Here is a 13,674-nt window from a genome sequence, read left to right on the forward strand (position 1 = left end):
GGAAAAAGTGATTGGAGTACTCCCGCAGGAATGGAGGCCTTCCCACACCTTGTTACACCCTGTTCCAAATTATTTAGCAAATTCTATTTGTGTCACAAAGATTAAATATTACATTTTTCACTCTAACTCATGGATGGCATTGTGTCTCAGGGCTCTTTTGATGACTGAAAACAATCTCGGACACCTGTGATAATTAGATTGCCAGGTGAGCCCAATTTAAGGAAAAACTAAAGGTGGGTGTTCCACATTATTAAGCAGAGCACCATTTTCAAGCAATATGGGGAAGAAAAAGTATCTCTCGGCTGCCAAAAAGAGTGAAATAGTTTAATGCCTTGGCCGAGGTATGAAAACATTAGCTATCAAGAAAACTTAAGGCGTACTTTTTTTTTTTTTTTTTTTTTAACCCCTTAAGGACATAGGGCGTATCCATACACCCCCGTTTCCAAGTCCTTAAGGACCGAGGGCGTATGGATACGCCCTGAGCATTTCCGGCCCCCACCGCTAGCCGGAGGGGAGCCGGAGCCGGATGCCTGCTGAAATCGTTCAGCAGGCATCCCGGCATATCGCCCAGGGGGGTCATTATGTCCCCCCATGTCGGCGATTGCCGCAGATCGCTGGACAATTCAGTCCAGCGATCTGCGGCAGATTCCGGGTCAATCGGGTCTCCAGTGACCTGATGACCCGGAATTACTGGCTGATCGGGGCCGTCAGACGGCCCCGAACAGCCAGAGCCAGCAGGGGTGAGGTGGCACTGGTGCCACCTCACGATCGCCCTGATTCGTCGGCCGGATTACCGGCCGACCAATCAGGGCGCCTGCTGCGGGTGTCACTCCCGCAACCCGCTCCGTCCCTCTTCCGGAGGACGTGAGCGGGTGCGGGAAGACGACCCCGGGTGCTGGGGACCCCGATCCCCGGCGTCCCTGTTGGGATCGGGGCCCCAGGAGCAGCGGCGGCGGCGGAGACGACGAGGGACTGACCTGTGCGGCAGGATCGTTGGAGGTGAGTGACAGCCTCCTGCTGTTGCTTAGCAACAGCTCCCAGCATGCAACAAGGGCATGCTGGGAGCTGTAGTTATGCAACAGCAGGAGGCAGACCACTACAACTCCCAGCATTCCCTTATGGGCATGCTGGGACTTGTAGTTTTGCAACAGCTGGAGGCACATTTTTTCTATGGAAAAGTGTACCTTCAGCTGTTGTATAACTACAACTCCCAGCTTGCACAATCAGCTAAAGTGCATGCTGGGAGTTGTAGTGGTGCATCTGGTGGTTGCATAACTACAACTCCCAGCATGCCCGTTGGCTGTCGGTGACTGCTGAGAGTTGTAGTTTTGCAACAGCTGAAGGCACACTGAGTTAAGTAGTAAACCAGTGTGTCTCCAGCTGTTGCATAACTACAAGACCCAGCATGCCCTTCCGCTGTCCGTACATGCTGGGGGTTGTAGCTTTTGCAACAGCTGAAGGCACACTGGTTGCAAAACACTGAGTTTGTTACCAAACTCGGTGTTTCACAACCTGTGTGTCTCCAGCTGTTGCAAAACTACAACTCCCAGCATGCACTGATAGACCGTACATGCTGGGAGTTGTAGTTTTGCAACAGCTGGATGTTCCCCCCCCCCCCCCCAAATGTGAACGTACAGGGTACACTCACATGGGCGGAGGATTACAGTAAGTATCCGGCTGCAAGTTTGAGCTGCGTCAAATTTTCTGCCGCAGTTCAAACTGCCAGCGAGAAACTACTGTGAACCCCCCGCCCGTGCGACTGTACCCTAAAAACACTACACTACACTAACACAAAATAAAATAAAAAGTAAAAAACACTACATATACATATACCCCTACACAGCCCCCCTCCCCTCCCCAATAAAAATGAAAAACGTCTGGTACGCCACTGTTTCCAGAACGGAGCCTCCAGCTGTTGCAAAACTACTCCCAGTATTGCCAGATAGCCACTGACTGTCCAGGCATGCTGGGAGTTTTACAACAGCTGGAGGCACCCTGTTTGGGAATCACTGGCGTAGAATACCCCTATGTCCACCCCTATGCAATCCCTAATTTAGGCCTCAAATGCGCATGGCACTCTCACTTTGGAGCCCTGTCGTATTTCAAGGCAACAGTTTAGGGCCACATATGGGGTATCGCCGTACTCGGGAGAAATTGGGCTTCAAATTTTGTGGGGTATTTTCTGCTATTACCCTTTTTAAAAATGTAAAATTTTTGGGAAAACAAGCATTTTAGGTAAAAAAAAAAAAATTTTTTTTTTTACATATACAAAAGTCATGAAACACCTGTGGGGTATAAAGGTTCACTTAACCCCTTGTTACGTTCCCCGAGGGGTCTAGTTTCCAAAATGGTATGCCATGTGTTTATTTTTTTTTTGCTATCCTGGCACCATAGGGGCTTCCTAAATGCGGCATGCCCCCAGAGCAAAATTTGCTTTCAAAAAGCCAAATGTGACTCCTTCTCTTCTGAGACCTGTAGTGCGCCAGCAGAGCACTTTTCACCCCCATATGGGGTGTTTTCTGAATCGGGAGAAATTGGGCTTCAAATTTTGGGGGGTGTTTTCTGCTATTACCCTTTTTAAAAATGTAAAAATTTGGGGAAACCAAGCATTTTAGGTAAAAAAAAATAAAAAATGTTCACATATGCAAAAGTCGTGAAACACCTGTAGGGTATTAAGGTTCACATTACCCCTTGTTACTTTCCCCGAGGGGTCTAGTTTCCAAAATGGTATGCCATGTGTTTTTTTTTTTTTTTTTTGCTGTTCTGGCACCATAGGGGCTTCCTAAATTCGGCATGCCCCCAGAGCAAAATTTGCTTTCAAAAAGCCAAATGTGACTCCTTCTCTTCTGAGACCTGCAGTGCGCCAGCAGAGCAATTTTCACCCCCATATGGGGTGTTTTCTGAATCGGGAGAAATTGGGTTTCAAATTTTGGGGGGTATTTTCTGCTATTACACATTTTAAAAATGTAAAATTTTTGGGAAACCAAGCATTTTAGGTAAAAAAAAAAAATTTTTTTTTTTACATATGCAAAAGTCGTGAAACACCTGTGGGGTATTAAGGTTCACTTTACCCCTTGTTACGTTCCCTGAGGGGTCTAGGTTCCAAAATGGTATGCCATGTGTGTTTTATTGCTGTTCTGGCACCATAGGGGCTTCCTAAAGGTGACATGCCCCCCAAAAACCATTTGCCGCTCCTTCCCTTCTGAACCCTCTACTGCGCCCGCTGAACAATTAACATAGACATATGAGGTATGGGCTTACTCGAGAGAAATTGGGTTTCAAATACAAGTAAAAATTTTCTCCTTTTTTCCCCTTGCAAAAATTCAAAAATTGGGTCTACAAGAACATGCGAGTGTAAAAAATGAAGATTTTGAATTTTCTCCTTCACTTTGCTGCTATTCCTGTGAAACACCTAAAGGGTTAATACACTTACTGAATGTCATTTTTAATACTTTGGGGGGTGTAGTTTTCATAATGGGGTCTTTTATGGGGCATTTCTAATATGAAGGCTCTTCAAATCCACTTCAAACGTGAGCTGGTCCATGAAAAATAGCGAGTTTGAAAATTTTGTGAAAAATTTCAAAACTGCTGCTGAACTTTGAAGCCCTCTGGTGTCTTCCAAAAGTAAAAACTCATACATTTTATGATGCAAACATAAAGTAGACATATTGTATATGTGAACCCAAAAAAAAAAATATTTTGAATATCCATTTTCCTTACAAGCAGAGAGCTTCAAAGTTAGAAAAATGCAAAATTTTCATTTTTTTTCATCAAATTTGGTGATTTTTCACCAAGAAAGGATGCAAGTTACCATAAAATTTTACCACTAAGTTAAAGTAGAATATGTCACGAAAAAACAATCTCGGAATCAGAATGATAACTAAAAGCATTCCAGAGTTATTAATGTTTAAAGTGACAGTGGTCAGAATTGCAAAAAACGCTCCGGTCCTTAAGGTGAAAAAGGGCTCGGTCCTTAAGGGGTTAAATCAACTGGTGCCAGAAAGTTAAACATATTTATAAATTACTGTTGTTAAAAAATCTTAATCCTTCCTGTACTTATTAGCTGCTGAATACTACAGTGGAGATTCTTTTCCGTTTGAATCACAGAGCTGTCTGCTGACATCATGAGCATAGTGCTCTCTGCTGACATCTGTCCATTTTAGGAACTGACCAGAACAGCATATGTTTGCTATGGGGATTTCCTTTTACTCTGGACAGTTCCTAAAATGGACAGAGATGTCAGCAGAGAGCACTGTGCTCATGATGTCAGCAGACAGCTCTGTGTTTCAAACGGAAAAGAATCTCCACTGTAGTATTCAGCAGCTAATAAGTACAGGAAGGATTAAGATTTTTTAAAGAAGTAATTTACAAATCTGTTTAACTTTCTGGCACCAGTTGATTTAAAAAAAAAAAAAAAAAAAAAAAATTTTCACCGGCGTACCCCCTTTAAGCGTGATCATTGCACTATTAAGAAATTTGTGATTGATTCAGAGCACAGACAGGTTCATGCAGATAAAGGCACATAGAGGAAGATTTCTTCCAGATCCATGCATCGGATCAAGAGAGCAGCTGCTAAAATGCCATTACATAGCCGCAAACATATTTGAAGCTGTTGGTGTCTCTGAAGTCCCACGGACATCAAGGCGTAGAGTCCTTCAGAGTCTTGCAACTGTGCATAAGTATGTGGAGTTTCTGACTGACCACTTTCTTCCCTGGTACAGAAGGAAGAACTATACTTTCTGTAATAAAATCATCTTCATTCAGGACAATGCACCATCTCATGCTGCAAAGAATACCTCTGCATCAATGGCTGCTATGGGGTTAAAAGGAGAGAAAGTCATGGTGTGGCCTCCATCCTCCCCTGACCTCAATCCTATTGAGAACCTTTGGAGTATCCTCAAGCAAAAGATCTATGAGGGTAAGAGGCAGTTTACATCAGAACAGCAGCTCTGGGAGGCTATTCTGACACCTTGCAAACAAATTCAAGCAGAAACTGTCCAAAACTCAAAAGTTCAATGGATGCAAGACTTGTGAAGCTGCTATCAAATAAGGGGTCCTATGTTAAAATGTAACGTGACCTGTTAAAATGTTTAAAAAGCTAAAATGTTGTTAAAAGTTTGATTGAAATAGCTTTTGATTTCAGTAAATATGCTGCAAACAAAACAAATGACTATTTTCAGTTTTTTACAATCGAAGTGTTTTGGAACAGTGCATTTTAAAGGGGTATTCCAGGAATTTTTTTTATTTGACTATGCTACAGGGGCTGTAAAGTTAGTGTAGTTCATAATATAGTGTCTGTACCTGTGTGTGACAGTTTTCTCACAATTCTTATGTGATTTTCACCCCAATATTTATTTTTAACAGCATACAATATGACTGTCTCAAATTTTTCCCAGTTTGCAATGCGGCCGAGACCTGACCTCACTAGTCAGCTGATGACAGGGAGTCTGTCTGCTTCAATGGGTGGAGCGATCGCTTGGTGGGAGAGAGATCAATCTGCAACTAATGCAACAGCTGTAGGCACCCTGATTGAAAACCACAGGTCTTTTGAATGGATGCAGCTCATTTATGTTTCAATGGGTGGGGTGGCTGATGTGTGGGAAGGAGGAAAATGGAATTATGGGATTTGTAGTCAAAAAAGAAAAGTGAAACAAAGTTCACAAACAGCTAGCCCCAGTATTATGGTAATCTCGCAACATTGTCTTGGGGCTAAATGGCTAACGCTGATCCTTCCTAAGCATGTCTATTACTGTCTGCCAGTTACGTACTAAATTCACCTTATGGTGGATGACCCATTTATGTTTAAAAAAAATACTGTTATTAGGTTTGTTCAATAAAATTTTAATTGTACTCTTAATAGTTGATAACCTGAGAATTATGTTGACTCTTATTTACATCAATTATTTAGGTAAATGAGAAAAATAGCATCTGCATAATAATTTGGAACAGGGTGTATAAGATCTGTGCAAGTGTAGTTCACGAAGATCCAGCTCGCTCCACCGATAAGCCCCCGACACGGATCCGCACCCAGCCCGGTGCACACAGATTCAAACAAGAAGAAATTATCCAGCGTGGGTCAGTAGAAATCCAGACTTTATTAGAACTCACAGTAAAAGCAGGGCAGTCAACCAGCAGATCAGACTCGTTTCAGGCGCATGCGCCCTTCGTCATCACTGCTTGCTTGCTGAGACTTTCCAGCTCGCATGGATCTCCAGCCGATTACTCAAGCCCTCTGCTCTGCTAAAATAGCCGACAGATGGGGCTTCCCTGTCTGCCTGCCTAATAGAAGAGGAGCTCTTCTACATGTAGTTTGTTCCCTGAAGAGGATGTATTGTTGCTGTCATCCTGTAACCCAGCTTTTCCAAGAAGACCCCTCCTGTTATATCCCCCCAGTTTCGTGCAGCTAAGAACTGATCTTTAGCTCCTGCTCAATGGCGGTAACTCTTATACATTTTACAGGCTTGGTTGATGGCCCATACTTCCAGGGCTTTGGTGTGGACTTTTGCTCCACTCCAATATGGATATTTTCGTTTTAAACAAAAAAAAGGTCATCAAACAGAAGCGTCAGTTGAAATTAATGGCACTAACTTTGTATTCGTGTAAATATGACAATATCATGCTAATTACGCAGCTGACCACAAACAGTGTCAAGCCATAAAAAACAACTGTGCTGAAGTGAAGAGCAATACATTTTGGACATGGAGGGAAAAAAAATTTGAACTTGTTCCCTGGATGAAAGAACTGCAACAGGGCTACATATTTTTTTATTTTTGGTTATACGGGACTGGTTGTACGTGTTTCTAGCCCCATTAACCACTTAAGGACCAATGACGTCCCAAGACGTCATGGCGTTTTCCGGTCCCTGCCGCACGCCGGGCAGAGATTGGAACGGCATGCCTGCTGAAATCGTTCAGCAGGCATGCCGTGCAAATGCCTAGGGGGGTCCCGGGACCCCCGCATGTCGGCGATCGCAGAAAATCGCATGTCCATTCAGACAGGATTTTCTCCTATTCCGGGCTGATCGGGTCTCTGGTGACCCGATCACCTGGAAATTAGGGATGCTCGGACCTGTCAGTGACAGGCCCCAGCATCCTGCAGGGTAGGAGTTAGGTCGCAATGCTGCGATCTCCTCCCATCCCCTGCCATTGGTCAGAACTGATTCTGACCAATGGCAGAGCAGGACGGTGGGTTGCCATGGAAACCCCCCGTTCTGCCCACCCCTGGATGTCGGGCAGAACGGGGGGAGAACATGGAGGCTGGTACCTGGAGAAGACTTGTGGGGCCCGGCAATTATCGCAGATATTCACCGGAGATCCTGGCTCAGGTAGGGAATCGACGGTGGGGGGGAGAAATGAAACTGAAAGTAAAGTTATTTTTACTGTGGCAACCACTAGGAAGGCCGAACTGCAACTCCCAGCATGCCCAGACAGCCAAAGGCTGTCTGGGCATGCTGGGAGTTGTAGTTCTGTAACATCTGTCCCTTCAGATTTTGCAATTTTCATGAAATTTTTGAAAATTGCTGCTCTACTTTGAAGCCCTCTAATTTTTTTCAAAAAGCAAAAATATGTCCATTTTATGATGCCAACATAAAGTGGACATATTGTATTCGTAAATAAAATTTATTTGGAATATCCATTTCCTTACAAGCAGAGAGCTTCAAAGTTAGAAAAATGCTAAATTTTCAAAATTTTCATGAAATTTTGGAATTTTTCACAAAACAAGGATTCAAGTAATGCCGAAAATTTACCACCAAAATAAAGTAGAATATGTCCCGAAAAAACAATCTCGGAATATTCGGTAAAAGCATCTTAGAGTTATTAATGCTTAAAGTGACGGTGGTCAGATGTGCAAAAAACGCTCTGGTCCTAAGGTGTAAAATGGCCTGGTCCTTAAGGGGTTAATCCCTATATAAGGGACAAATGTACCAGTTGACATTGGCACACGAAGAGATTCCTGCCCGGCAAGGTAGGAACGGAAATGTGCGCAAAACAACCAATCGCCTGCAGACATGGCAATGTCAAACACCACTCATGTGCAGAAAAGGATACTATTAGGCATTATCAGGTATAGCAAAATGCCTCCAAAAAAAAGGCACAAAACAATGAACAAGCCCATACTGTATTGATCATTTTTCAGATATCCTTCAACCATAAAGAACTATGCCCATATCACCAGTTCTAACAATGAAGATGACAGCTTTATACGACATGACAGTCATAAAAACTAGTCAAAAAAGTAGCAAAATTTGGCAAAATGCCAGTTTAGCGCTTTTGTTAGGCCCCATTTCTACAGTTATACCACGTAAAGTATTCATCTAGGGGTAGAGAGAATTTTTTTTACACATATTACAATTTAGTGTGATCAATTGTAAAGGAATATCCCTCTATGTATTCATCTAGGGGTATAGTGAGAATTTGTAATGTCTAAGTTACGTTAAAAGGATAGCAACAAACGCTGGTTGACGGCCTGGACTTCAACGTGTAGCGACAGACACTGTAGGTTAAGTCCAAGTCCTGACCGTGCTTTGTTTTTTTTTTTGTTTTTTTTTAAATGTCAACAGAAAAATAACGGCCTTAATGTCAGGCCAAATGTACAAAATAAAAACTTGCACGGCTGAGCTCTACCTAAACAAGGAAGGACTCTCACCATACCAGAGACACACTAAGTGCCCCTGTACATGAAACAGACAGAAGTACCATGGGCTACTCACAGCATTGTTTTTAGCATTCCACCAGCAGCCGTACACAGGCCTACAGACCCAGGCTTTATAGAGCCTGAACCCAGCCTCACCTGGTACGTGGGAGTGATCTGCCACCCATCTCTTGTGTATGTTGTTTTACACATATTTTAATTTAGTGTGACCAATTGTTGTAGAGATAATCCCACTAGGGAATTTAGAGGGATGTTCCCTTCCAAGTGGTCGAGGAGCCAACCCGGAGGGAGGCCATTTTGGATTTGGTATTCACAAATGGGGATTTGGTATATGATGTTGTTGTAGGGGAGAGCTTGGGATCTAGCGATCACCAGTCAGTGTGGTTTAATATAAGAACAGTGAAGGAGTCATACCACACAAAAACAAAAGTTTTAGAAAAACAGACTTTAAAAAAAATGAGATTAGTAATAAATGAGTCCCTATGAGACTGGCACGGATTACATGGAGTCCAGGTGAAAAGGGACTACTTAAAAGACGCATTATTGAAGGCAACAGAAAATAGCATTAGACTTGTCAGTAAAAGCAGAAAAAGGAAGAGACCACTGTGGTACTCAGCAGAAGTTGTCAAAATCATAAACTAAAAGCTAGCATTTAGTAATTATGAAACAACCCAGAGCAATGAAGATGGGGAAATCTACAAGACTAGGCATGAAGAGGCCAAGCAACTTATAAGAACTTCTAAAGCGCAGGCAGAAGAAAAAAGACATTCTTCAGATATATAAATTAAAAAAGGAAATTAAAACAAGGAATAACTTCATTAAAAACAAAGGAAGGAAGGAAGGTATGTAGAAGAGAATAAAGGGCTAGCGGCTGCCTTAATGAATACTTCTGTTCAGTTTTTACAGAAGGAAAAGGACCTCCATTAGGGAGGAAGACTAATAAATCGTTTGATGCATGTGTCTTTATAGAGGAAGAGGTTCTGTTTGCTGTCTAAAGCGAAGACAAATTAGTCACAGGGGCGTGATGGGATACACCCAAAATTATAAAAAAAAAAAAAAAAAAAGCTTAGTGGTGAGCTATCAAAACCGTTAACAGGTTTATTTAACCAATCACTGGTTACCGGAGTCGTCCCGAAGATTGGAAATTAGCAAATGTCGTGCACATTCACAAGAAAGGTAGTAGGGAGGAATCGAGCAACTATAGGCCAGTAAGTCTGATATCAATAGAGGGCAAATGAATGGAAACCCTACTAAAGGATAGGATTGTGGAAAATCTAAAATCTCATGGTTTGCAAGATGAAAAACATGGGTTTGCTTCAGGGAGATCATGTCAAACAAATCTTATTGATTTTTTTGATTGGGTGACTAAAATAATAGATGGCGGAGGAACAGTAGACATCTCATATCTAGATTTTAGTAAGGGTTTTGACACTGTCCCACATAGACTTAAAAATAAACTGCAGTCATTGAGCTTAGAAACCCATATTGTTGAGTGGATTAGGCAGTGGCAGACAACAGAGGGTTGTAGTCGATGGAGTATATTCAGAGCAAGGTCTTGTTACCAGTGGGGTACCTCAGGTATTTGTACTGGGATTAATTTTGTTGAATATCTTCATTAGTGATATTGCAAAAGGTCTCGATGGTAAGGTGTGTCTTTTTGCTGATGACACAAAGACATGTAACAGGGTTGATGTTCCTGGAGGGATACGCCAAATGGAAAAGGATTTAGGAAAACTAGAAGAATGGCAACTGAAATTTAAAGGAGAACTCCAGAATATAAAAATTGTCCCCCCATACTGCCGGCAGTAAAAAAATAAAGATGTACATACCTTCCTCTGCTCCCCTGGGGCCTCCGGTAACCGGCTCTGGTGTCCGCCGCGATCCTCTTCCTGGTTGCCAGTGGTTGGCAAGTCGTACTGCGCTCAGTCTATCACCGGCTGCAGTGAAGACTCGGCCAGCGATAGGCTAAGCGGCAGTGTGAGAATGCTTCAGGACACAAAATTCTTCACTACACCGGCACCTGCTGCCGGGGCCAAAAACATCACACTGCCACTCACCCTATCGCCGGCCGAGCCAGGACTTCACTGCGGCCGGTGATTGGCTGAGTGCAGTATGACTCGACGACCACCAGCAACCAGGAAGAGGATCGCGGCTGAGACCGGAACCGGTTACCGGAGGCCCCGGGGTTATGTACATCTTTATTTTTTTTACTGCCGGCAGTAAGGGGGACAATTTTTTTATATTCTGCAGTTCTCCTTTAATGTGAATAAGTGCAAGATAAAGCACCTGGGGCGTAAAAACCCTCGCGCAGAATATAGAATATTTGACACAGTCCTGACTTCAGTATCTGAGGAAAGGGATTTAGGAGTAATTATTTCAGAAGATTTAAAGGTAGGAAAGTGCGCTGCGAACCAGTAAGTTATTGATGCTTTTACTCCTTCTAAACGATATTATGTGGTTTTCCCCACAACCACAATTCATTTTTTCATTCAAGTACAATGTGCTGGCAGACACAATAAAACAAGTAATAAAAAACAATTGGTTCCTCATAGAAAACGATCCTATGTTCAAAGAAGCTGCGGTTTAAAAACCGATAATATCGTTTAGAAGGAGTAAAAGCATCAATAACTTACTGGTTCGCAGTGCACTCCCTCCTACTCAAAAAGAAAAGGACTGGCTATCGGCAACAATTCCTTTAGGCAATCATAAATGTGGTAACTGTTCACACTGCAAGTTTTTCTTACCTGGTAAAGAATATCAGCTTGCCGGGAAGGAAATAAAAGTTATTGATTTCATCTGCTGCAGGATTGAATACGTTGTTTATGCAATAGTCTGCCCGTGTATGTGCTTTTATATTGGATCTACCATTCGACCGCTGAAAATAAGGTTCCAGGAACATTTTAAGGTCTATTCACACCGGACACGGTTGTGCCCGTCTCATAACGCACATACGATCAGCACATTCAGAAGACGCCAACGTCATGTGCTTTTTCGGGATCGAAAGAGTTAAAACCTGCTCACCAGGGATTGATCGTCACAAGACATTGCTGCGCAAGGAAGAGAGATGGATCATGCGCACAAGAGCGCTTGAAGGAACGGGACTTGATGATCGTCAGGATCTCAGTGTTTTTTTATAATTTCACTTTTTCTTTAATTTTTGATGAATTTTTTGTCCCTACATCCTTTTCTCCCCTCCCCCCTCTTTTTACCCCCGTTTTTTTTTGTTTCTTTTGATTGGATATTTTTGTGTATAAGTTTAACCAATCTTTTTTGCATATGTTTAAGTCATCAGTTTGGCGTTTTAAATCCCTCCTTTTCCTGCCAACTGATGTAATCAAGTCAGCCAGAGAAAGCGCCGACTGGCGCGAAACTAGTCGCGTATGGCTTTTTTTTCTCCTCCACGTCCTGCACCTGTTACACCGATCTTATGATCTGAAATAAACCTCCTGTGTTCCCGGCTTTTGACAGTGGGTGAGTGCGGTATTCTCTTCTTTACCTGCTTCTTGGATTAATATCAGGAAGTATTACTTTACTGAGAGAGTAGTGGATGCATGGAATAGCCTTCCTGCAGAAGTGGTAGCTGCAAATACAGTGAAGGAGTTTAAACATGCATGGGATAAGCATAAGGCTATCCTTCATATAAGATAGGGCCAGGGATTATTGATAGGATTCAGATTATTGGACTAGATGGGCCAAATGGTTCTTATCTGTCAACACATTCTATGTTTTTGTTTTTCTGTGTATTCATCTAGGGGTATAGGGATATTTTTAAAGTCAGCTTGGGGAGGGGTTAAAGGGGAATTCCAGGCAAAAACTTTTTTTTATATATCAACCGGCTCCGGAAAGTTAAACAGATTTGTAAATTACTTCTATTAAAAAATCTTAATCCTTCCAATAGTTATTAGCTTCTGAAGTATTCTGTCTAACTGCTCAATGATGATGTCACGGGAGCTGTGCATGATGGGAGAATATCTCCATAGGAGCTGGACAGCTCCTGGGATGTGGGTCATCAGAAAGCAGTTAGACAGAAAACAGCAACTCAACTTCAGAAGCTAATAACTATTGGAAGGATTAAGATTTTTTAATAGAACTAATTTACAAATCTGTTTAACTTTCCGGAGCCAGTTGATATATAAAAAAAAAAAGTTTTGGCCTGGAATACCCCTTTAATAAAATGTTCAGTGGGGCGTACAAGTTAAAACAAAAATGAATTTAAAATGGCCAATGGGGTATAAAAGACTAAAGAGAAGGGGAAAAATTTAAAGGATGTATGGTAAATTTGGAAGCATTCTTTCATGCAAAGGCCAGGTTTGGAGGGGCATGTGTTGCACTAATATGTAAAAAAAAAAATTCTTATCTCTTTACGGGCACAGACCCGACACCGCATCTGTGGTCTCTTTTGCATCTCTGTTGAGAGGATCTCTGAGGGGAAATGTTGCCAGGGAACAATACGGCTGATGTTTACGCCAGAAACGGAGGCCTCCTCTGCAGAATTGCTGAAGATAAGGGCCTTTATTACTTTTTCCTGAAACTTTAGGAAAGAGCTACTGTTCCCTGCCTCCCGTGCCACTACAAAAGCATTTTAAAATGCAATCTGGATGAGGTGGACTACCAGCTTTTTATATAATGTCCTGGTCTTTCTCATGGCCTTTTAGGGTTTGATGACTTGGTATGAGAGGTCCACCCCACCAATGTAGGGGTTGTAGTCCAGTATTGATATTTTTTTTCTGGACCTCTGTGCTTGACCCCCGCCCAGGAACAATTCTGTTTTCATCTGGATGAACGGAGGACAGAATTAGAACCTCTCTTTTGTCCTGGTATTTCAGAAAGAGAATGTTCTCTCTGCAAACTGCCCTACTTTGCGCTTTCGGAAGCGGTGTGGAGAGTAAGGTTTTTGGGAGGCCCTTTTGTTTTTTTCTAATAGTTCCACAAGCTACGGTGGACCTTGCAGTAAGGGACTTAAGCAGGGGAATATTGTTATAAAAATTATCTATGTACATGTGATATCCCTTGTCGAAAAGA

General features: G+C 42.5%; 1 protein-coding gene across 4 annotated transcripts in view; it reads left to right on the forward strand.

The window, feature by feature from the left end:
• ELAPOR1 (endosome-lysosome associated apoptosis and autophagy regulator 1) overlaps nt 1–13,674 on the forward strand; it is a 438,781-nt gene that overhangs the window by 46,322 nt on the left and 378,785 nt on the right. Inside the window, exon 1 of one of the 4 annotated variants that reach the window (XM_056557718.1) lies at nt 7,219–7,324. The exons of 2 other annotated variants lie outside the window; for them this stretch is intronic. In XM_056557718.1, coding sequence (XP_056413693.1) covers nt 7,225–7,324 — 100 coding nt within the window. In that variant the 5' untranslated portion in view covers nt 7,219–7,224. Of the gene's footprint in view, nt 1–7,218; nt 7,325–13,674 lie in introns of those variants that run through there. One more of the 4 variants, XM_056557719.1, reaches the window with a different exon arrangement.

Source organism: Hyla sarda, chromosome 2 (genome assembly GCF_029499605.1).
Source record: "Hyla sarda isolate aHylSar1 chromosome 2, aHylSar1.hap1, whole genome shotgun sequence".
Taxonomy (NCBI): Eukaryota; Metazoa; Chordata; class Amphibia; order Anura; family Hylidae; genus Hyla; species Hyla sarda.